This window comes from Sus scrofa, chromosome 15 (genome assembly GCF_000003025.6).
Source record: "Sus scrofa isolate TJ Tabasco breed Duroc chromosome 15, Sscrofa11.1, whole genome shotgun sequence".
In the NCBI taxonomy this organism is placed as follows: domain Eukaryota; kingdom Metazoa; phylum Chordata; class Mammalia; order Artiodactyla; family Suidae; genus Sus; species Sus scrofa.
Window position 1 is genome coordinate 127,098,550 of NC_010457.5, and position 23,911 is coordinate 127,122,460.

At 38.6% G+C, this 23,911-nt stretch overlaps 1 protein-coding gene across 6 annotated transcripts in view; it reads left to right on the forward strand.

The window, feature by feature from the left end:
- NYAP2 (neuronal tyrosine-phosphorylated phosphoinositide-3-kinase adaptor 2) overlaps nucleotides 1–23,911 on the forward strand; it is a 262,456-nt gene that overhangs the window by 65,907 nt on the left and 172,638 nt on the right. Inside the window, exon 1 of one of the 6 annotated variants that reach the window (XM_021076253.1) lies at nucleotides 10,337–11,545. The exons of 4 other annotated variants lie outside the window; for them this stretch is intronic. In XM_021076253.1, the coding sequence (XP_020931912.1) occupies nucleotides 11,409–11,545 (137 nt within the window). In that variant the 5' untranslated portion in view covers nucleotides 10,337–11,408. Of the gene's footprint in view, nucleotides 1–10,336; nucleotides 11,546–21,963; nucleotides 23,259–23,911 lie in introns of those variants that run through there. One more of the 6 variants, XM_021076256.1, reaches the window with a different exon arrangement.

Here is a 23,911-nt window from a genome sequence, read left to right on the forward strand (position 1 = left end):
CTCCTCAGTGAATCATTCAGTCTATGAAATTTCAGAAAAGCATGAGCCAAAGAAATGAGAAGAGCCTTCTTGATGGAGTCAGGCCATATGCTGAGCACCGAGAGATAGGCAGTTGAACTTTATCCCTCCAAAAAATAAGTGGAAGTCCAAACCCCTTGGTACTTAAGAATGCGACATTTTTAGAAATAGGAATTTTCCAGATTCCTCCAGTTAAGATGAGGTCATCCTGAATTAGGTGGATACTAATCCAATATGAATGGAAGAGGAGATGAGGAGTTTCTTGGTGGCTCAGTGGGTTAGGGATCCAGAATTTTCTTTGTTGTGGTATGGGGTTGATCCCTGGAAATTAATAAAATAAAATGGTAACCATTAAAAAAAAAAAAAAAAAAAAAAAAAGAGGAGATGAGACCTAGACTAAAACAGAGAAAACAGCCATGTGAAGGCAGAGGCAGAGCGTGGATTGATGTGTCTATAATCCAGGGAATGCCAAGGACTGCTAGTAACAGCAGAAGCTAAGAGGCAGGCATGGAACCAGTTCTCCTCTGGAACTTTCAGAGAGAGCAAGTCCTGCCAACACCTTGATATCTGACTTCTGGCCTCCAGCACTGTGAGAGAATTTCTGCTGTTTTAAGCCACCTAATATGTGTTATTTTTTTATGGCAACACTGGGAAACCTACACAGGAAACAAAGGCCAGACAGTGAGAAAGGAAGTACAAACACAGAGATGGAACAGAAACAGAAAGTGGGGAAATAAATAAGATTCCTGAAATCACAGGTTTAATTCAAGTGGGCAAAACATTCTAGAAACTGTTGATGTTCAGATTAAGGATGGGATGGAGTGATCCAGAGAGGAATTTACACCAACACCGCAAAAAAGTCATTGAGGAAAAGAAGTGTGACAAAGGGGGCACTTTAGGAAATTAATACACGCAGACTCAAATAATCCAGTCATTCTAGCAAATTCTTGGGCAACATTCACCTCCTAATGAGAGAGAGAAGAATAAATATGAAGAAGTTAAAAGGAAAAAAGAAGAGATTCCAGCTGACTCTGATAATGAATGATTTTATGTAACCTATAAATTCAACGGTTGGAATATATATTTGAATTCTAGCTTAGAAATTTAGAATCTAAGGTGGTACTTCAAACCTCTGATGTCGGGCAGACAAAATAAGGGGGAAAGGTGCTAAGCAACAGCTAATCGCTCATTCCAAAGATTTCACAATAAAATATGCTGCAGCTTTCTTATCCACTAAGCACTAAATAAATGGTAAGTGATGGCATTGTGCACTTCCCTTTTGGAACACACACTGTTTTTAAAAATGGTATGTGTTCCTAATGTTGCTTGTGACCCAATTTTTTTGTGCCTGAAGTAGTAGATCTTGTAAGATTCTTCTCTCGAAATATTCCTCTAGCAAAAGCCTGCTCTTCCTTATTGTTTCCACGTCTCTTTATTCCTATATTACATGCAGACACATGAACATCCATTCTTCCAGTTGCTAGAAATTAAAGTAAAATCCCATTAGGTTTCACTTTGACCTAATCATTAGCATCAATTGAAACCCCAAATTTTAGGACAGAAGTGCAATCTGGCATATAAGGTAGAGGCTCTTACTAAATTTTGAGAGTCTTGCTAAAATTTGTGTCATGCTTGAAGAAAAGTGTGCTCAGCATTTCTGGTGGGTAAAAAGGAATCATAATAAAAACATCTCAGGTGGGAGGGGTACCTGCTGATAAACTCTCTTTTCCCACAGAATACAGGGTATTGTGTGTTCTATTTCACTTGCATTCTAAAATATTAATAGTCAACTCCTTACTAGAACTGTAGTGAAAAACAAAAACTTAGCACATATGGTAGTATTGGCCTATAAGAACTGTAAAAATATATTTTAAGTAAGACTTTACATATGTATTTATATATGTATATACATGTACACTCACATGCATGTATAATCATGCACAAATCTCCCATGAACCTGATTAGTATATGGCAATGCCCAAACGTTATTATTTTGCATTCATGCCTTTGAAAATTTGCCCACAATATATGTTAAAGCAATAGCGAGCATCAACCTTCAATTCAGTGCAGGGAAATTTAAACAACCCCCCTCCATTGTTCATGGAAATTGAATAGACTATAGTCATTCTGCAAAAAAAAAAAAAAAAAAAAAAAAAATGTCTGCCAGAAACCATGTCTGTATTATTGAGTGTGCTATCCATATGGTTGTCCCCAAACAAAATGCAATAGTCAGTTAAAAACCAGGGCTGAACAGCTATTCATGTCCGGATGTGTGTATAACTGTGTGTGTGTGAGTGAATGTGTGTGGGAAGCAGAGCAGTTTGGATGAATTTTAATTTGGGGGCTGTTTAAAAAAAGCTTTTATGACTTTTATCCTTGAATATTGCTGTGGCGTAGATTAAGGAAAATGTTTCTGAGACTTTTTTCAAGTAACATTTCCTCTCAAATGGTTTTTTCATCCTCTATGTACAAGAAAATAGGAAGAGTCACATTTAGACATATTTTTTATTAAATTTTTACATAAGTTTACTCAAACTTAGAGTGGTTCTCTAAACTAGATGTATTTTAACACATTAATATCAATATCCTGGACAACTACCCCATGGAAATACCTGCATGTCTGTGGTTGATTTTGGTGAATACAAGTAGCCAATTTTCACAAAGTTCTGGGTTTGGGGAGAATACGCCGTATAGGTATCATCTTATTTAAATTCCATGCATCCCGAATGAAACATGTTGCCTCTCAGGCACAGAAGAAAACAAGCTGAGAAGGAGCAAGTGGCTCACAATCATGCCAGGGGAATGGCAAAACCAGGACTGTTTTGCAAAACCCTCCTGCACTGTTGGTGGGAATGTAAGTTAGTGCAGCCACTGTGGAAAATAGTATGGCAGTTCCTTAAAAAACTAAAAATAGAGATATCACATAATCCTGAAATCCATTCCTGGACATATATCCAGAGAAAACCATAATTCGAAAAGATACATGAACCCCAATGTTCATTGCAGCAATATTTACAATAGCCAAGACATGGAAGCAATCTGTGACCATCAACAGAGGAATGGATAAAGAAGGTATAAGATACTCAGCCATAAAAAAGAATGAAATCATGCCATTCGCAGCAACATAGATGGACGCAAAAATTATTATACTAAGTGAAATAAGCTAGACAGAAAGATAAATATCATATATATTTCTTATATGTGGAATCTAATAAAAATGATACAAGTGAAATTATATACTAAACAGAAATAGACCCACAGGCATTAAAAAAACAAACAAACAAACAAACAAACAAAAAACTTATGGTTACCAAAGGGGAAAGTAGGAGAGAAGCATAAATTAGGAGTTTGAGATTAACATATACATACTACTATATATAAAATAGATAACATGAACCTACTGTATAGGACAGGGAACTATACTTACTATTTTGTAATAACCTATAAGAGGGAAGAATCTGAAAAAGAATATGTGTATAACTTAATCCCTTTAGTGTACACATGAAACAAATACAACATTTTAGGTCAATTAATCTCCCTACCATCCTTTAGGGGAGATCCTAATACCTTCTTTCATGGATAGAATTCATGGATGGATTAAGTAAGGATTAGGAGGTGAATTAGTTTGTCCAAAGTCACATACCTAGCAAGAAGCAGAGCCAGGATTTGGATCTTGAGAACCTGACTCCTAGGAATCATACTACCTTCCAAGAAGAGGAAAATTGTTCAGAATCAGCCAAATTTGATATCCTATCTCTGAAACTCATAGAGGTCTACTCACTGTTCAGATTCTTACTTGGCTGTTCTTTCCTTTGATCTGAATTTATACATGATTATGGCAGAAATGTTTAAAAGTATAGAAATCATAGCAAAAGCATAAGAAAAAGAAGTTATAAGTAAACTGAAAAAAATATATTCACTATATTCACTTTGGAACATGTCATTCTGAAGACCGTAAACATACCCAAGTTGACAATTTTTCAAGTTTTTATGTTGGCCAAGGTGTATTCTGTGGCTAAACTAAATCAAATTTATCCACTCACAGTATATTACACTGATTAACTCCATTCTCTTTCCTCAAACCACATCATCTTCTCTTTGTTCCTAAGACACTTAAATTTGGTCTGCATTATAAAGGATAATGCTAATGTTCAAAACCTAAACAAAAGTGAAAGAAATAAGTAAAACTAATTATAATTTGATTTATATATTATAAGTAAAGATTCCAAATGGGGCAGAGTAAAATCAATTCAACTGAATTACCAAAACAAGAATGATGTTTTGGCATTTTTCTGTGTTTGTGTTACTCCCAGAAATTTAGATTAAGAAATCATTTAGTTAGATATTCAAACATGAGAGTTGCCATTTGAATAGGTAAGTTACCTTCTTAATAGTGAACCTTTGGGGATTTCATTCAGCTATTTTGTCATTGAGTAGATAGAGCTGGAGAGAAATCAATATTTCATTTATAATTCAAATCTCCCGTTCAGTTCTTTGGATATATTTTCACAATACTGAACTGATTTCCCAAAGAGAAACTGAAAAAGACACTCATGCCAGTCTCTAATAGTGTATGTGTTTGCAGTATTCTCCAGCATTAGTATTCCAGGAGAATATGGAACCTTTACAGAATATAAATAAACTCCCCATGTTCCAGCGAAAGGAAAAGAAGAACCCGAAGAGGTTAGGTGTTTTCCAATAAGTATGTGAAATTAGAGACAATAAATCAAGTTCTGATTTATAGCGTGTGGATTTCTATGGCATAGACATTATCATCATAACTGACATCAAGCAACCAGAGGCCACGTGGTGTAGAGTTGAAAAGAGGTATACACATCATCATAACGTATCATACCATGGAGACATAACAGCCTTAAGTCACTTCAAGGTATAATAATAGTAGAATGAGTAAAATAATTGCGACGTGATACATTACTTTTACCTCCAATATGATTTACATTTGAGTTTGTATCATTTTATGTTTACTTTATGTGTAACAAGTATCTCAGAAAATTTTTAAAATTTTAATAGCTAGGTTTGCTAGCCTGTATAAACCAGTTTAGCCATCGCTACCATGCCTTTGGAGGAAAGGGGGGTTAAAAAGAATTTTGTAATGCATCAAGTAGCATATGTGGTGCATGTCATATTCATACTCGTGAGGTATAATATATAAGTGTGCTTTTAGAAGTATAACCCTAAAGTGATGCCTCTCAAATTTTAATGTGCGTATAACTCTCTTGAAGATTTTATCAAAATGCAGATTCTGATTTAGCAGCTCTGAGATTTTCTATTCTAACAACTTCCCAGGTATCAGGGGTGCTTCTGGTTGGTGGACCATACTTTGAATAGCAAAACCCCAAACTAATTTCCTTAGGGCCTTACTATGTAAAAGAGTCAATCAATTGTTACATATGTAGCTATCTATCTAGCTAGCTAGATAGATAAATTTATGCAGATATAAATATATAATATATGCATAAATGAGAATTAGAAGAGCTGGGAACGGCCTAGTGAAAGAGGATGAACTACTACTGAAGAAAAATAGGATGAAAAAAAATTCTGGACATAATTAGAAAATCAAACTTCAAAGCTTATCAGCCCTAGTATTAAAAAAAAATGTTTAAGAACAACCAAATCAGTTCAAACTTGATGAGTTGTTAGGACTTAGGGGGAATAAGAAAATTTTTAATTTCAGCCAAGAACATTTGAAATTAATCCTGTAGGCATTTATAGGAATGAAAGTGATTAACTAAATATATGTATTTGTACTCTAGGAAGTTTAATCTGGTGCTATCCAAATAGAAGACAAAGTAAACTTGGTACAGTGAAGCTATTGTCAAAAACTTGTAGTAAGTGATAAATGTCTATGCCAGAGGGTGGACGCATCCAGGAAGAATATGGGCCCTAGAAGTGGAAGATGAAGCACCTGAGATACTAAACCACTGCGATGGAGAACATGATAGAACAGCTGATGAAAAAGGATTCCTGGAGAAGAAGCCAATCTTTCTTTTTTCTTTTCTTTTTTTTTTTTTAATTGAGAATAAGGTGGAAGGCATTAAATTTACTAATTAATTCATTTTTTCTCCAGGTTGAGATGATTCAAAGGGATAACTCATAGCAGGTTTAGAAATGTGATAATGAGGAAATTCGTGGTTGTAAACCTCATGAGCTCATGAGAAATCATATATTTCTATTTTTCCTTTTACAGGAAAACAAATTTTCAGAAATGAAACCAAATAATGAGTTACAATTTGAGCCTGGAGGCAGGGATATTTATTTCTAATTATTTCACTGTTTATCTTGTTTTTATTCTTAGTGATATGACCCTAGATCTTTTTTCCCAGTAATCTGGATGTTAGAATAGATAATAAACTCTTCTGAAAGCAGCGGTTTCAAAAGATTCAGGAAAGGAAGATTAAGGTATTTCAGGGAAAGTCAAAAAAAGACCTTACTAAAAGATAAGGAAAAACATTTGTTTAATTTTATTACTATTTTTATGGCCACACCCACAGCATATGGAAGTTTCCAGGCCAGGGATTGAATCTGAGCTGCACCTGCAACCTATGCCATAGCTGTGGCAATACTGGATCCTTTAACCAACTGTGCTAGGCTGGGGATTGTGCCTGTGCCTCTGCAGAGAACTGAGCTGCTGCAGTCGAATTTTTAACCCAATGAGCCATGACGGGAACTCCAAGAAATCATATTTTAAACCTTTAAGACCTAATAAAGAAAGAATTTCTTAAAAATAACTATTTTGCCTTTTTTTAGTACAGAAATATGGCCTACAAATAGTGGATGGAATGAAAGAGGACTTTTCATGGACAGCTGACAAGAACAGTGTTTGCATAGTGAAGGAAAAGAATAAAAATTGGACTTGAATGTAATATGCCATCAGGGAATCCAATCATTGTAAAGAAACTAGAGATCTGACATTAGGGGGCCAATCTGTTTTAAAATGATGATAGTAGATCGAATATTGATGGAGAGAAAAGCATCCACAGGTGATTTGGGGAGCCAGAGAAGAAAACAATAAGAAAAAATAGAAGAATTAATGGGAGATATGTTGATGGAGGAGTAAGTCTCCAGGATCTGGAAGAGGAATTCAGTTACATAAATCCACTATTACCAAATCCATCCCTTTGAATTCAGTAGTGTTTGCATGGGAATTTCTAATTCTTAAAAAATTGGGTCAGTTATTCTTAATTTAAAATACAAGTAATACTCTACCTCAGTGCAGTAGAATGTCTTGATGTGATCTATTTATTAAGTGAATCTTGAAGAGAATACTTAAAGAAAAAAATCCAGACAATTTGAACTACTCTAAATGACCCATCAGGATAGTTAAAAGGCACCCTGTCCATATGCATATCTAAAGTCCCTTAATAAAACAGCATGGCATGCCAGAGGTTCAACTTTCAATGAGTTCTGGTAGTCCAGCCAAAATAATAACCTCTAATGGCTTTTTTGGATCTATTACAATGCATTTTGAAAACACTTAGAATTCCAAAGTACCATTATTTTCTTTTCCTTTTTTAATCCACCAGCAATTAACAAAAGTTATTTGCTTAGCAGTCACCTTATGTATCTTGCGGCATGATCTGCATTTCCTTAAGGGTGAACTTTAAAAGATCCGGAGGTTAAATTTAGCTAGGTTGTTAGACTATGAGAGGCATCTCAACTTCTCAGAATATGCAGTCGAATTTCATTAAACTTTTTCCTAAGTGACTTCCTTCCCCCAGTCCTGTTTTCTTCTAAATGTCTTTCTTAATGCAAAATATCATTCCATCTCCACGTTCCTCTCTTCAATTTCCTACCAGTCCCAAAGGTGAACCTATATTAAGAAATTCTACTTCTTTACCTGTATACCAGTATTGAACTTTACCAGCCATGCAACCTTGGTAGAAGTTTAAAGCAATTGAAATATGTATAATTTTCTAAGGAAGTCTGAATCACCCATGTACATTCCTAACAGACATTTCTGCTGGTCTAAGAGTCTTAAATTTTAGAACGTTTTCTAAAAGCTATGTGTCTGTTGTGACAATTTTTTAGTTCAACAAACATTATCAATCATCTATTATGAATAGGTATCATTATAGTTGTTATGGGGGGTACAGAAATTAAGAAATTCTAGAAATTAAGAAAGTGTGATGCCTTCCCTCTGAAGTACATAAACATACAATAGGGAAGTTAGATATTTATATGGAATTTCTAATATAAAATAAAATGTGCTGTTAAAAGTTGGCTCAGCCGTAACAAAACTGACTAGTATCCATGAGGACTCAGGTTCGATCACGCTCAGTGGGTTAAGGATCTGACATTGCTGTGAGCTGTGGTATAGGTTGCAGACACGGCTAGGATCTGGTGTTGCTGTGGCTATGACATAGGCTGGTGACTACAGTTCTGATTTGACTGCTAGCCTGGGAACGTCCATGTGCTGCAGGTGTGGCCCTAATAAGATGAAACAAAAAATACAAAATACAAAATAAATAAATATATAAATATTGGAAGCATAATGAGGTCCTATTGTATAGCACAGGGAACTATATCCAGTATCCTGCACTAGACCGTGATGGAAGATAATATGAGAAAAAGAATGGATATATACATATGACTGGATCGCTTTGCTGTACAGCAGAAATTGGCACAACATTGTAAATCAATTATACTTTAATAAAATAAAATTTTAAAAATTGGAAGCTTAGAAACATGGAGGAGAGGAAGCAGGAGGCCAACCAGGTGAATTTAAGGAATATTTCTTAGTTGAAGGGGCAGTTGAGCTAGCCTTTGAAGAAATGTATGTTTTCGGTAGGATGGCTGAAATTTATTTGAGGTGGTCTTGCAAGAGAAAGAAAATAGTGTGAAGGGATTTAAGAACACAGGTTTTGCAGGACAAATAGTTTGTATAATTGATGCACAGGGTTTGTTGTGAAACTGTGCATGGCAAAGATGGCCCAGAGTATATCAAGCTGGATCTGGAATGTAAAACTACAACAAAGGCAAAATAGATACATTGAAGATATTTATGCAGGAAAATTGCATACACAGGGCTCTGTTTCAGGAGATGACTTAAAACGTGTTTGTCTTCTCACTGTTCTAATCATACCAATCTGATTTTCTTGCACAATTTGATTTTTTAAAATGTATAAATTTGTTTTGAGAAAGAGTGGCTAGAGTTTTGCTCAATAACATGGTCTAGGTATTAAGTTTCTTCATTAACTACCTTAAATTTAAACAACCCTTCTGCTTGTGTATAAGCACTTTGTTTGATGTAAGGACTGTCTTACAATTTAACAAGAGACCTAAAAATGGAAATTTATCTTTTTCTTTCTATTTATTCCCTTAAACTGACATCCCTTTGAAATTTCAGAATCATTCTTAATTTATGCACCATGACATCAAAGGGATAAATCAGAGGAAAACTGAATGAAGGCTATTGATCTCTATTTTTAATTTCTCCAAGAATGCCTTTTCTACAGAAATATTTGTCAATTAAAATTATTGTCATATATAATTCATCATCTCTCAAGAAACAATCAGGTTATCCGTATACCACTTATAACTTTGTTTTATCAATGTTTTTATCAATGGTCAGACTCTCTGCACTTAATGGGGAAATAATGACTATTATTTGTTTTTTCCAATTAGTTTGTGCCAATTCATGTAATGTCCACTGTATTTACTAGCAAATGCTTTAGAATGAAAATGCTATCCTAAATGTAGTGAATTAATATATTTTTTGCATATATGTTTTTGTTCTAAACTTTAATGCTAATTTTTGAATGAAAAACTCTATGATATGCTAATAAGGAACTGAATGGACTAAGAACAAGAATATGGAGAACAGGATTTTGCAGCCAGTTACTAATTTATTAATTTTTCAACTTCAACTGACTGGTTTAAATGGATAATGCTTACTTGTGAGCCACCTCTCTCCCTTAAGCAATGACATAAAGTATGTCTCAAAACTTGAAAATCACTAAATACTTTCTATACTAGGAACCAAACATACAAAATAAAGTTTGTGTTGATCTGATTCCAAGTAGCCTCTGGGGAGCAACATTCCACATTCCTAGACATTGATTTATCATTTCTTCAATAAATATTTTTGATTCAAAATTCAGCCAAATACTGTTGAGTGCTGGAGATAAAAAAAATGAGGCAAACTCAGAGCTCTGCAGTTTGTAATTTTTTTTTTTTTTTTTTTTTTGTCTTTTTAGGGCCGCACCCATAGCATATGGAAGTTCCCAGGCTAGGGGTCAAATTGGAGCTGCAGCTGCCGACCTGCGCCACAGCCACAGCAATACCAGATCCAAGGCACGCCACAGCTCACAGTAATGCCGGATCCTTAACCCACTGAGTGAGGCCAGGGATCAAACCCACTTCCTCATGGATATTAGCTGGGTTCTTAATCTGCTGAGCCACAGTAAGAACTCCTACAGTTTGTGATTCAATTGAAAATGAGAGACATCAAAATAGTAACAACAACAAATGCACACACAAAACACACAATGCCAATTTACAGTAATTGACAAAAACATAACAATACATAGAAACTGAAAAAGTGTAATAAGAATAAAATTAAATAATGCAACAGAATTCTAAAACCTCTTACCCTTACATGTGAAGCATGATGATAATTCTTATTCCATTATATTCTTTTTTTTTTTAATTCTGGTAGTGATGGACTACATTAATTTCAAAACCCTTTAAGCATCACTACATACAATTCGACAGAAAAAGATCCGTTCAAGATATTTTCACTACAAAACATTTTTCTATGTGGTTTTGCATATAAAAGTGGGGCCAGTTTTGTTGGGTGCCTTTACACTCTTTATGTATTATATATGGCGACAGGTCTGAGAGAGAAAAAGACTGAAAACAGAATGCTACATGCTGGAATATTAGACCCATGTTCATCCTCAATGCCTGCAGGCTCTTCTGCAGATTTTCTTTCCTTCTTTCCCTTTGCTGCTGTTATTATGTATCACATCAACTATGAGACTATTGAATATCCTGTTTCCTTTCTCACTATGTTAGCAACAGTTTAAGGGCATATTAAAAGAAAATGTAGCTCTGAAAGACAGCTAAGTAAGTCATTTCCTTGGAAAAGATACCTTTCCTGAGTTGTTTGGAAATGTACACATTCACCCCTTCCTCATTCCTTCCTTACTCAGACGCAGCAGAAACCCGAACCTTCCAGAGTGTTATTTTACGTACTTGCTGCTTCATTTCTCACCACGCCCATTCCTACTCCCCCCACCCCACCTTCCTCTTCTAGCATCATCAGTTCTTTAAACTCAAGTTCCCTCCTCCAGGTCCCTTAGCTGGAATCCCTAAGGTGGATTTTTTCCCCAGTCAGCCCTCCCAGAGCAAATGACTTAGGTAAACAAATGTGCAGTCTTGCTGCAAATGGGAAAAACAACAGGGTGAAAGAAATGGATGAAATGGTGCTTAAAGGAAGGAAGAAGCCTGTGGACTCATTATTTCAGGGGTTCTATGGACTGTTCAGGACTTCTTCAGATAGCTGGTAAATATTTCATCTTTTTTTAATTGAGGAGAGACTGGCTTGTGTTTTCCTTAAAAAAAAATGTGTTGCTATAGTGCCCCTGTGTGACGTTTTCTTGTTGGTAATTTATATTGCAGATATGAATAATGTGAAAATCTCTCATTTTCTTTTTAATTTAAAAATGAATTGAACCCATTTTTATCCAATGTTCCAGTGCTGATGTGAGCAGGGACTTTAAAAAGGAAAATTATTGGTTTCATGCTTCATCTCAGAACTGTTTTTGGAACTGGTAAACACTGGGTGAAAATACTGGTCAACATACTTCTTTTTATAACTATTTGTAATTTTAACAAAAGGCACTCATAGAAAGAGTATGCAGTGTACATATACACAGACACATCCACACAACATACACACACTATTTAAAATAACATTATGAGTAAAAGTATGCCTAAGAAAATTGCTTCTAAGTAAATATTGTGTTCAAAATATTTGTTAGTTTTAAATTTTACCTGGAGAATGGAAATAATTGTATGCTTGTTCGAGTCCCTCAAAGATCTATATGGAAATAATTTGATAACATAATTGCTAAATGAAGAAAAACGTTATAGTCATTTCTTTATTTCAGGCTCGGGAAAGTAACTCTTTTGAAAAATGTATTTTACATTATTCTGAATGCCATCAAGGAGCAAACTCTTTCTTTTGCTAGAGGAATCAGTTAAACCATAAGTTTATGTAAGGAATTGAGCATTAAATTCTGAATAAGTACATTTTAAATGCAATTTTTAAGAATTCCCTGGTGGCCTAGCAGGTTAAGGATCTGGTGTTGTCACTGCTGTGGCTCAGGTCTCCTCTATGGCATGGGTTCAGTTCCTGGCCTGGAAATTTCCACATGCAGTGGCACAGCCAAAAAAAATAAATAAATAAAAAATGCAATTTTAAAAATCAAAGGACTCACATCTTCTAAGATGTGATTCAGGATTTAGGGTGTGGTTTGCAGGGCAGAGTTGAGGGCCATAGAATTCTCCAATTTAAGAGATGTTCTTCTCAACCACACAGTAAACAATCACTACATATTTAGAGAAATCAGTTTTTCAACATAATGCTTTCTATGTATAAGAATTCCACTTTGCTATGGGAGGTGTTGGATGGCTACATTTTCTAAGAAACTCTATTATTTGTGTAAAAAGTAAACAGCAAGTGTACGTCTCTGTTCACGTTGTTCTTTCTTCTTAGCTCTATAAGTGGGGCACATGCTGTAGAACGAAAGGATGGTCTGCCTGCATGAATATTTCCAGTTTGAAAATCCCAAAGGAGCCTCCTCCAGGGCTCAGCCACTTGCTTCTGTGGCTTTAGGCAGGTTGCTAGATGATAAGAATTCTTACATCCACTTGCATCTGGTGTTATCATTTATCATTTTTAAAAAATCTCATTTAATAGTCTCCAAGACACTGTGAAGTAGATAAGGCAAGTTATTTTTTCTCTATTAAAGATAAGGGGGTGAGGAGTGGAAATTAAATGATCTCACAAAGACTACTTAGCTCACATAACTCATAGGTTAAGGAGCCCTCATGTCTAGAATCCAGGCACTACGATGGGACATCCTTTACTCTTTCTGCTGGACCCTAAGCTGCTTGCTTAAGGTTGACAAGTTTAAGGTTGAATTTCCTCAAGGAATTATTGCTTAGGCTAATCTCTGCTTTACAATGCTAGTAGTGAATCTTGCTGCTTGATTGTGAGCTTGGGACCCAAACGTGGTCTGCCTAGTCCCGTGGATCTCAAAGTGTAATCACCAACCAGTAGCCTGAGTACCACCTAGGAGCTGGCTGGACTTCACACCAGATCTGCCAAATCAGAAACCCTAAGGGTAGGGCTCTTTAATTTGGGTTTCAACAAGCCCTCCAGTTGACATTTTGAGGCTCTCTGAATGAAGTGTAGGATCACCAACCTGACCTGTTCAGCCTCGCATTGGTGTGCTTGCTACAGTGGATCACTGACTCTCAAACCACTTTAGTTCACATCTCTCCTAAGTTAGGTTAGTGCTTGCTTGGACCCAAGAGCTTTTTCAGAAATGTTGCCGGAGACAAAAGCAGGGTGAGACGTCTCTGCGATTAACGTACTCTGGTTTCCAGCTCTATGATGTTTTCCAGAGGACTGTTTAAAAGCAGCGAGGCAGTGGGGAGAGGTGGTGTGTGTTGGTACACGGGGTATTCACTTAGCCAGGGAAAGTGCGTGGAGGACATTTGGACATAGCTCCTTCTCCCTGAATCCTACAGCCCCACGCTCAGGGCAACACTGGGAAGGAGAAGATGGGTATTTTCCAAACTGGTGAAATAAGGAGGTGACGGGCATTAGAGAAGAGCAACATATCATCACCTTGAAAAGTCTCAGAAGCGCTGAGGTTAGGTGATCTTGGCAGTGGCATGATTGCTATTTTGCACTGGACAACTCTTTGCTGGGGCAGCTGTCCAGTGTTCCATAAAATGTGTAGCAGCATCCTTGGCTTCTACTCACTAAATGCCAGAAGTTATCCCGGCTGGAGTCAGAACAATCAAAAAATGTCTCTTGACATTGTTACTCAGCCTCTGGGGAGCAAAATTCCCTCCAATTTAGTTGAAAACTAGTGCCCTTGGGAATTTTCTCTCTCTCACTTTGCCTTTCTCATGGTGCCAACTTTGAGCAAAGGGCGTGGTACCCTGGCTGAGTAGCCACCATCTCTGAGCCTTCCTTCTCCTGGCTATTATTTCAGGACCAATGTAAAAAGAGGAGAACCAGATTTTTGAGAAACTTAGTGGCTGTGCATGGAAAATAAGTCAGGAGGGAGAGGTAGCTAGTGAAACCAAGAGGGTATTCACTGCGCTTATGCTCTCGCTAACAGCCTACTTAGAAAGAGTAACCAAGGGTGTGAGCTATGGAAGTAGATGATCTTGAAAAGAGAACTGCCAGCTATTAGCGTTTCTGTAGGAAGTAAATGTTCCAAGCTTTGATGCTACAAAGAATTCTCTGAAGGCCTGTGCAAACAGCACGGTGTGTAAGCCTGAGGAGCAGGCAGATGCAGGCGCTGAGCCTTGCCTACTGCTGAGCTGGGCTTATGGTATTAGGTAGTTCTGATCCCCGCTTCGAAACACCACAGATTTCCTCCACGGAGACGTTTGCTTCTCATCAATAACCTTTGAAATAACTTCTGGTTTATTTCCGGGCATGGCGCACATAAACTCATTGTCCCCAGTCAAAGTAATCCTGGCTATTTTAAAATATAGACCAGCATTATAAAATAAAAACACAGTAAACCAGCTCTAATGGAAAAAAATCATTATATAAAAAAATTAAAATACAGACTAGGAGACCCTGCTGTGATGTCGTGGGATTGGGGGCTTCTCTGCATCTCCAGGACACAGGTTCGATCCCCAGCCAGGATCTGTCATTGCCACAGCTGCAATGGAGGTGGCAACTGTGGCTCTGGTTGGATCCCTGGCCTGGGAACACCATATGCCAAAAAAGAAAAAATACTCAAATAAACTACAGAAGAAACCCCAATCAGAGCACACATTGGAGATGAGTTGCTTGAGAGGATGCTGTCCTTCAGACTCTGAAAATTCTCTTGTCCCTTCCCCCTCCCTCAGCCCCGTTCCCCTCTTTACCTCTGCAGTGCAATCTCTCTGGCTCCTTCCTTTTGAGGAAATTATCCGACCACCTCTCCCCCATGAACATCTGAGTTCCAGCTGTTCCTCAGAATCTTGTCACTTAAAACTTCTCCAGGAGTTCCCCATGTGGCACAATGGGATCCCTGGTGTCTCTGCATCAGCAAAGACACAAGTTCAATCCCTGGCCGGTGCAGTGAGTTGAGGATCCTGAGTTGCTGCAGCTGTGGTGTAGGTTGCAGCTCAGATTCAGTCCCTGGCCTGGGAATTCCATATGCCTTGGGGCAGCCAAACAAAAAGAAAAACCAAAAACTTTTTCAGGGGAAGGGCCTTACCAGTTAAGGGAACGTAAGCCAGCTGGAAGGAGTTAAGTCTACACAGCTAGACCACTGATGGGCAGTGTGGGAGAAAAATTGCTGTCAGGTGGATATAAACATGACCAGGACTCCCAAAACCACACAGACACAAAAGCATCAACAGCATCTGGTACCCAAGGCCAGCCTCTCCCTTCTCTCTCCTCTGGCTTGTATTCTCTTGGACACTTCCCGGGGGCCAAGTGGGATTTTCTGTTTTGACTTCCCTCTCTCTCTGGGAAGGAGCACCCTGGCACATTCTCTGCTTTACACTGGGAGTTAATAAACTTTGGCCTGGCCCTGGCCACAAATATGTATTTGGGCAAGAAATGATGGGAGGGGACAATGGACACGCTTGGGTTCCCTCAGAGATGCTCATCTCTGGGCCCTTAAGAACCCTCTCAGCTCCCCTTGACCTCTGTTTTAGCCTAGAGCCTCGTTCCTGCTTTCTCATAGGTGATTTTCAACTTGACAGAATATAAACTTGTAATTAGCTTTGGTAGGCCAGTTTTATCCCACTCTAGAAGATAATCTACAGTAATTCTGGCAGTCCTGTTTCTTCACAGGCATGTTCAGATAATTTAGCAGTCCTCTTCCCATCACCCTCACATACACCTTATACCCACCCAACACACACACACACACATACACCCACAGGAACAATTGCATAGACATCATTTTAAACAAACCCTTGACTATCTTTATGTATGGTGGTACATCTGTTGACAGCCTTGGCAGAAGTGTGGCTGACATTCTCAGAGTGCTTGGTAGAAGAGGAGAAGAAAGGTCCCATTTGGGACTAGAAAATAAATTTTGGACTCGGCACTCACAAATCTGTCCTTATTTCTGACCCATATCGATTGACCCTCATAGGGTTTAAATGAAAATTTAGGTATTTCCATCCCGTGATCCTGCTGCTGCTTAGAAAAAGGAATGACAGAGAAAATCTTAATTGTTCTCCCACAGAGCTTGAAGGAGAACAAACAGGCTCGGCAGCATATGCCTAATGAAGTCATAAGTGCCAGGAGAAGAATGATAATCCTTGGCCTTTAAAAATATCATAAACAGATTTTGCGTATTTAATTTAAGGAAAAAAAAAAAACCTCAGACTGTTCATTTTACAAGCCAACCAGGGAAACTTAACGGAATTTTTGTTTCATCTCTTTGATGCTACTTTTATTTCCCAAACTTTCTGAGTAGGCAGTTGCTTCTTTGTTCCTCTCAGAAGGGACCCTCTTTTAGGGTAGATTCTAGCCTATTTCCGTGAGGGTCTACAGAGCCCAGGAGACAACTGTCATGAAACGAATTTCGCTATGATGATTGCCGAGCGTGAGTTGGTCAGTAGTATTGAAACAAGGACTTCCGTTCAAGAATAAGGTAGCTCAAAACCACAGAGTAAATAGGGAAATAAGCCATCCAGGTAAGGAAATGAATGTTTTTCAGCTTCGCTTTGCTAACAACCTAAGGGGAAGAAGGGTAATATCTTCATCTACAAAACTATGTGATGAACTCATAACATCAACTCTCAACTGAAATAAAAAGTATCCCTCAGTGGGCTGCACCCCTGCTTCAAAGTCTGCACCACACTTATGTCTTTGACGTTCTTTCATCACAGATTACGACTTTGCCTTTTTCTTTCACGTGTGGGTTATCGTCTTTGTCAGTAGCTGGTAATTAATTAATCGTAAAATAAGATAATAGATTCCTATTTTCCTTATTTAAAGTATACTTAATCATTTATGGCCATTTTTACTTTATTCTGTTGCATTTATTTATTTATTTATTTTTGCCTTTTTTTTTTTAGGGCCATACCAGCAGCATGTGGAATTTCGCAGGCCAGGGCTCAAATCGGAGCTACAGCTGCTGGCCTACACCACAGCCACAGCAACGTCAGATCCGAGTCACATCTGCAACCTACACTACAGCTCATGGCAATGCTGGATCCCCGACCCACTGAGCAAGGCCAGGAATTGACCCGAATCCTCATGGATACCAGTTGGATGCATTTCCACTGCACCACCAGGGAATTCCCAATTGCCTCTTTTAGAGATGGCACAAGTACCAACGTTTACCATGTTGTGAAATCCCAACTTTGGTGGGTCATGAAAGCAACATGGGGTCATGCAGCCAGGGTCTTGGTGTGTAGGCGAGCATGCTTTCCTTGCCTCCAAAGCATGGGGGTTGAACACACACAGTGCAAGTCTTCTCAACCCTGCCTATTATGAGACCCTGAGGAGCTTTTTTATCATCAATGTCCGAGACCTTGACCCAGACCAAATAATAGGTCTCTCTGGGGATGGATCCAACACAGCATTTTTTGAAGTTCTCCAGGTGGATCCCATGTGCAGCTGAGGTTAAGGATCACTAACTGTGCCCTAAAGGGTACTCATAACTCTGTGGGAGTCCCAGAAAAAACAGTTTGGGAAATAGTGCAAACTGTGAAACCTTTTAGGATGGCCACAATACACATTTGCATATTGCCCACCCTCATGACCTGCAGTTAAGAAAACTACTGACCTATGGAGTTTCCACTGTGGTGCAACGGGATTGGCAGCATCTTGAGAGTGCTGGGATGCAGTTTCAATCCCAGGCCTGGCACAGTGGGTGAAGTATCTGGGGTTGCCGGCAGATGCATAGATGGCAAATGCAGCTCTGATCTGAGCCTTGGATTTGATCCCTGGCCTAGGAACTCCATGTGTCTTGGGGAAGCCAAAAAAGAAAAAGAAAGAAAGAAAACTACTCAGTTGTCTTTAACTTGGCTATTTTAATGACTTGACTATGAAACCCTTTTTACTTGTCTATCACCCACTGGAGGAGCTTCTATTGTCAGGAAGCGCCAAACCCTGGAGACTTAGGGCAGCTTCCAGCTCTGAGATTCAATTTTCATTCTATTCTGTTCTGTTCTATAGCATCCTGTGTGCAGTGGTGTCCCAAAGGTATCCCTTTGATTACTTACAACATAAAACTCTTGTTCGTCTCCCTTAGCTGCAACACGTGAAACTCATAAACATTATCCTTTGAAGAGAAATTTTCATAGCCTCTCCAGGAACAAAGCTTTGGATGCTTGTTGCTAAATGAAGGAGAAGATTGGTTTTGAGGAAGGTTGGAGATGTTCCTTGTAGATGTAAATACCTTCCCCTCAGCCTGTTTGTAATTTAAACTTTACAAGTTGTACCTATTGTTCTACAGTGAAGTCTCCTGGGTGATAGAATTGTCAAGAAGACTGAGGAGGATGTAATGCTCAAGACGATTAGATGGTCCCAAATTAGGGTTACCCATCCAGAGACAAAAAGGGGAGTTTATACAGGGCTGACTTCTTAAGAGGAGCCCTAGACTGTATGGGTCTTGATAAAACAGAGATAACTAATTATGTAAATTAAAATGTTGGTGCACCTGTGTCTTTTCTCAGTTGTGGACTTTCCAAATTTGTCCTAAAGTATGGTATTAGCCAAGCAATCTCGAATACATTCAGGTACTTGAGATGAGTCACATGACTATTTCCTGTTTAGAAGGGTGGATTTACCTTCTTGATGGTGTTTATGACATTTTTTGTTTGGTCCCTTATTTAACCAGAAGTCTTTGAAAGTGTTCACATTCCAAGCAAAGCACTAGACACTGGGTCAAGATGGATAAAACTTAGGGTCTTCTAAATGCCATTTAGCCCATCCAATACCCCTTCCTAATGGTGCCTGAAGTCTTAACACAGGGCTCTAAATAAAAGGGCAAAAGAAAAAGTTTAAATAAAACCACATATGGAAGAAGTATGATTGATTACAAGTAGCATAATTATATAGGCAGTAAAAAAATACATCTATGAAATACAATGCAAGAACTAAATTTCAATCAACTTGCTTTCTAAACAGATAGTGATAGTGAATCCTTTGGCTGGGCTGTGGTTAAAGGAAAGGTCCCATTGCTGGTTAAACCCAACTCTGCTTCCTTAGGTACCCTGGTCCTTACATTCTTTATTATGCACAAGTCACATCTTCTGTCGAATACTGTCACCCCACCTGGTTGTGTTGAGATGTTTTCTTTCTTTCATTATGGATTTTGGGTCAGAGAATTTAAGTGTTTGTAAATTTGCAGTCCCTCAGCAATTGTTTTTTTTTTTTTTTTTTTGCTTTTTAGAGCCGCATCTGCTGCAGCATATGAAGGTGCACAGGCTAGGGGTTGAACTGGAGCTGTATCTGCTGGCCTATGCCACAGCCATAGCAACACAGGATATGAGCATCATCTGTGACCTACGCCACAGCTCACAGCAATGCCAGATCCTTGACCCACTGAGCAAGGCTAGGAATCGAACCTGCATCTTCACTGATGCTAATCAGATTCATTAACCGCTGAGCCACGGCAGCAACTCCATTCTCAGCATTTTCTTGAAATACATACTTTACTGTATAATCTTCACCAAATGTAGTTCTATAGGTTTTACTAAAATTATTTGTCTTTGGAAAGAACTTAGTAACTTTCCCCCTCTTCCAGTGCGTGTGCCACAAAGCTGTCTGCTAGAGATGGCTTCTTTCCAGTGGATTGGGCTGGGGCTTACTCTCCAGTTAGTGATGCTTCAAGCCATGAGAGATACTAATAGCCCCGTTAACTTTTGCAGGAGACATTGCCAGATACGGCAGGATCTCAGGAAGATTCATCTTTAGTATAAAATGCATTGATTCTATGACACTTCCTTTACGGCAATAAAAGATTTCCTAGTTTGTGAAAGCTCATGACTTAACCCTTTATTTTCATTATGCATTGGTTACTTATTCTCAGGTAGTAAAAGATCAGAAACTTATATCCTAACTGTGGAACAGGAGATGATGCACCGAAACAGTGGGGGAGAAGGTAGTAAGGATCAAAAGAACGTGGGTTGAGTCTGGGACTTGGTGAAGCAGATCAAGGGCAGAGATGTGTCCTTGAGTAGTTAAGGCCAAGTACATGTGGCCCCTCACCTGTCAGGTGTCCTGTGGCACATGGGTGTGTGATGAGAAGAGCAAAGTCCTCTACATCCACAGGTCTCTTCACCTGTTGATTGTCACGAACATTTGCTTCAAAACCATCAAAGGCAACACTATTTTAACCAGGCTGTCTTGTCAAGCATTATATTTATATTCTAAGATTCTATACTTAGAATATTTTTCTTTTAAAAAATCCCCAGGGATTTCCCACTGAGGCTCAGCAGGTTAAGAACCTGACTAGTATCCATAAGGATGTGGGTTTGATCCCTGGCCTCACTCAGTGGGTTAAAGGATCCAGTGGTGCCGTGAGCTGTGGTGTAGGTCACAGATGCAGCTCGCATTTGACCCCTAGCCTGGGAACTTCCATATGCCACAGGTGTGGCTGCAAAAAGAGAAAGAAAAAAAAAAATCCCCATTTTCTGTGAGGCATAAGACAGTGCACAAGTTCTGGGGATAGACAAGCCTGGTTCAAAAACAACTTAGTGTCAAGCTGTAAGACCTTGGACAAGTTACTTAAAGCTCCCTACAATTCATTTTTCCGTCTGCAAAATAGGGAACATAAGAGTTCCTAATTCATAGGGTAGTTTGGAGATAATTCATGTGTAAGATAGTGCCATTTACATAGATGATTATAATTTTATTATCACTATCATTATTATTACAAGTAACTTAATCCATGCACTTAATAATCCAATTTATTCAATGAAATATCTGGGGTCATTAATCCTCAGTTCAAATATGAGCCTTGCAACACAGAAGAGAGAGGCAGATTGTGGTTAAAGCGGAACATTTCAGAATTGGTCCTACATATCGATTTACCAATCGGGGTGTGTTTCTTCATTCATAAAAAGTGTATGATCATAACATACTGCATATTTACAAGAACACTGACAAACATCTCACTTGAGGAATAATGTATTTTGTATAACTGTAAAGGACTCTGATAATTTAGAGGTTATTTTTATGCCATACCCTGTCAGTTTGGTACAGAGTATAGAGTCTGCTGAAATGAGAACATTTTTGCAACAAGTTCCTACATTTTTGACAAAGACTGTTTAAAATGCATTCTCAAAACAAATATTGGCAAAGAATGAGGTCCTTGTTCCCTGTCTCAGGAAGAAGCATGGGCTGGTGCAGGGCCATGAACTAGGGGGCTGCAGAGGGACATTTGTCATAGCCATGTTCATCTAACATGTACAGTGAGGTCAGCATAAAAGTAATGGGAGAGCTTACACAAAAGCATTTTTATATCAAAATGACTGGTAGATTTGTTTTTTCTTTTTGTCTTTTTTTTTTGGTCTTGTCTTTTTAGGACCACACCCACGGCATATGGAGGTTGCCAGCCTAGGGGTCAAACCTGTAGCTGAGGCTGTAGCCGCTGACCTGCACCACAGCCAACAGACAGCCACGCAGTATCTGAGCTGCATCTGCAGCCTACACCACAGCTCACAGCAACGCTGGATCCTTAACCCACTGAGTGAGGCCAGGGATTGAACCCACGTGCTCATGGATACTAGTCGGATCCATTAATCACTGAGCCATGAAAGGAACTCTGAGTTGTCTTCTTGACAGCAGTTTTGAAAGGAACTCTTCTTTCTGTCTTCACAGTCATTACCGGAGTCTGGGTCCCTGGGGGTCTCCTGTGGATTAGCACAGTGGTCTTCCATTTGATCTCTCTTGCTCAGTTCTTAACCCCCAACTCCCATTGGTAACTCTGAACTTACTTCACACCCCGTCACTATTTTGTTTAAAACAGCAACAATTTAACAATCACCCTTAGGAGGAGAAAGAAGAGCCTTGATGGGTGACATTTGTTGATATTCCCTGTGTAAGTATTTCCACTGCGGCTGATTTTCAAGCTACCAATGTGAAGTCACGTTGGAGTTGGGAAGATTAGTGTGGAGAGACTCTGCCAAGCCAGCATGGTGGGCTCCACCTGTAACTAGAAAACTCCCCAGCGACTTGCTACGTCCCTCAAAGGGAATCCCTTCCAATAACCATGAATCAAGCGCACATTTCTAGTGACCTCTTTTTTTAAGATTTTTATTTTTCCCATTATAGTTGATTTACAGTATTCTATCAATTTCTACTGTACAGCAAAGTGATCCAGTTATATACATACTTTTCTCTAGTTACCTCTTTACTCTCACTTCTGACTCGACTCTTGCTACTTTCTCTCTTTGATCACTTGGTTATTTAATTTGTGAAAAGGGGATGCATTTGTAGCAAACATCACATGACAAGTATGACAGCATTCAGCACTCTTGAGAAGGCAAATATTTTGTAAATCCGAGTTGCTGGGAACACTGGCAGTTGCCCTAATGTGAGGGAATGTGACACATCGATCACTGAGCCGGACAAATTACTCAATGACTGTGTCTCTCCGAAAAACTGGATGTGAACCAAAGTTTCTGTCACCTGATTTACTGTGAATAGTCTCTAGATCTCTGCCTGGAAATGGGAAGTATTAGTTTGCTTGATTTTGAGGATGACTTCAATAGGCAGGAATGAATCAGTTGCCATGATGCATTCAGTCACATCAAATCCTGTCCATTGTGTAGGTTCAGTCACTAGTGCTTTACTTGGAAGGGACCAGTTCAGCTGGATTCACCTTCTTGTCCCCGTTAGCCATTCATTTCAGCTTCAGAGCATGCTTGTGGCTTTTGACGGAAGCTGTCAATAATCAAGGCATGAAATTCCATTCCTTTCAGAAAACTGGGTCCTACAGAGGGTAAAGAAGTTTGAAAGGAATGATTTGCAAATAGGCCTTCCACATGTATCTGTCAAGGTATGATCTTGTTGTTTTTGTGCTTTGTCTGAACTTGGTGGTGCTGTGTAGGGAATACGATTGATTCTTTCTGTTAATGATGCTTACAGAATTGAGGTAGAGGTGGAGTACATTGATTCCTGCACCCAGAGCGTGTGTGCAGAACAGTCGCATTTTTAGCTTCATCTTTATGGGGGGGGGGGTCTTGTTTGCCTGGATTTCACAAGAATGTTAAATGTAAGATAAAACTATGGAACTTGTGGATGCCTATAATTCTTCTACCATTATTAGTAAAAACTAATAATATCAACCAAAACAATGCATTAACTTTATCAGAACTCTTGAAGTTTGGCCAAGAAAAAAACACAAGATACTTCCTTTGCTTATTATGCATAATTAAATTAATCATGCCCATGTAACTCTCATTGCATAAAGTACATGTGTGCTTATTTTGACAGTTTATAAGGAAATCTTAATAGGTCAATTTTTCTGTGTCAAAATAGTCTTCATGTTCAGGACTGTGCTAGGGCCCATGGGAGGTAAAAACAAATGTGAGACCACTGATTCTCTCTTTTCCCCTCAGGCACTGTGATTTTATTTGGGAACAAACGATTAAAATTATGAAATGAACTGGGAAATAAATCTGTTCTATTTGCACTTCTGAGCGCTTAAGA